The 1,442-nt window shown below is 39.9% G+C and overlaps 1 protein-coding gene across 1 annotated transcript in view; it reads left to right on the top strand.

Annotated features, from left to right (window-relative positions):
* Positions 1 to 437: 437 nt before the first annotated feature.
* LOC139751076 (uncharacterized) overlaps positions 438 to 1,442 on the top strand; it is a 103,057-nt gene continuing 102,052 nt past the window's right edge. Inside the window, exons 1-3 of the mRNA XM_071666181.1 lie at positions 438 to 466; positions 1,047 to 1,088; positions 1,368 to 1,409. Coding sequence (XP_071522282.1) covers positions 438 to 466; positions 1,047 to 1,088; positions 1,368 to 1,409 — 113 coding nt within the window. The remainder of the gene's footprint in view (positions 467 to 1,046; positions 1,089 to 1,367; positions 1,410 to 1,442) is intronic.

The following is a 1,442-nucleotide window of genomic DNA, read 5'->3' as shown; positions in this document are numbered from 1 at the left end:
ATGTGATCCTGTCATGCCCTGTTGTAGATGTGATCCTGTCATGCCCTGGTGTAGATGTGGTCCTGTCATGCCCTGGTGTAGATGTGGTCCTGTCATGCCCTGGTGTAGATGTAAGCTCGCCATAGTGGCAGTGGCTCATCCTCCAGTACTTCAACATATTCTGTAGTTATAAATCTTGCGTCCATTCAACGATCTCCCCGCCATACAGCCACACCCATCCCCAAGATGAGGTGCCGACTCCCCCGCTGGTGACTCTCTCTTGAGTGTAAGTCTCCTTCAGAGGCGTCTTCAGGTACCGCCAGCGCCGTCGTCGTGTACCCAGCATCTGCAGATGTGATCGATGAATATCACAGTTCTCCAGTAGCTGTGTGGTCCACGCCCATGATGCTGCAGGGCAAATGCCAGACGAGTTTCCTTTTGCGCGTGTGTGAGCCATGATGTTCTTGGCGGGATGTGGCAGTATACGGTGAGGGAAGGCGTCGTCTGGTCGACAGTACATAGCAGAAGTCACTTGGACGCTTTTGTGTTGCCTCCATCATCCGTCAATCGTCCTCACACGGACTGGTCTGCCGCTGCCAGGTAGACTTCCCTTAGTTTGCCATCTCGCAATCCTCTTGTGGACAGTGTGTGTGTGTGTGTGTGTGTGTGTGTTGCTGGAGGCTACAGGAGCGAGGCCAAGTAATAACGCACCAGGAGTATCACTAGCCCACAACTGTACAGACAAGAGGACGAGTTAACGCAGTTTTCGTATCTGTAATTTGATTTCTCCCTCGTACTGTTCCTACTGATCATGTTCTTGTAATATATGCCTGACTACTAGCATCTTGATTATATTACTGTCTTGATTATATTACATTCTTGATTACATTACAGTCTTCATTACATTAGAGTCTTGATTATATCACAGTCTTCATTACATTAGAGCATTGATTATATTATAGTCTTGAATATATTACAGTCTTGATTATATTACAGTCTTTATTATATTACAGTCTTAATTATTCTATTATATTCTTGATTACATTACACTCTTGATTATATTACAGTCTTGATTACATCGGTCTTGAATATATTACATTCTTGATTATGTTAGTGTTAATTACATTACAGTCTTGAATATAACATAGTCTTGATTATATTAGTCTTGATTACATTACAATCTTGATTATATTACAGATTTGATTATCATATTACACTCTTGATTACATTACAGTCTTGATCACATCGGTCTTGAATATATTACAGTCTTGATTATATTACAGTCTTTATTATATTACAGTCTTGATTATATTACAGTCTTTATTATATTACAGTCTTGATTATTCTATTATATTCTTGATTACATTACACTCTTGATTATATTACAGTCTTGATTACATCGGTCTTGAATATATTACAGTCTTGAATATGTTAGTGTTGATTACATTACAGTCTTGAATATA

This window comes from Panulirus ornatus, chromosome 11 (assembly GCF_036320965.1).
Source record: "Panulirus ornatus isolate Po-2019 chromosome 11, ASM3632096v1, whole genome shotgun sequence".
NCBI lineage: Eukaryota > Metazoa > Arthropoda > Malacostraca > Decapoda > Palinuridae > Panulirus > Panulirus ornatus.
The sequence above is the reverse complement of the archived record's forward strand: the minus strand, read 5'-3'. Positions and strand labels throughout refer to the sequence as shown.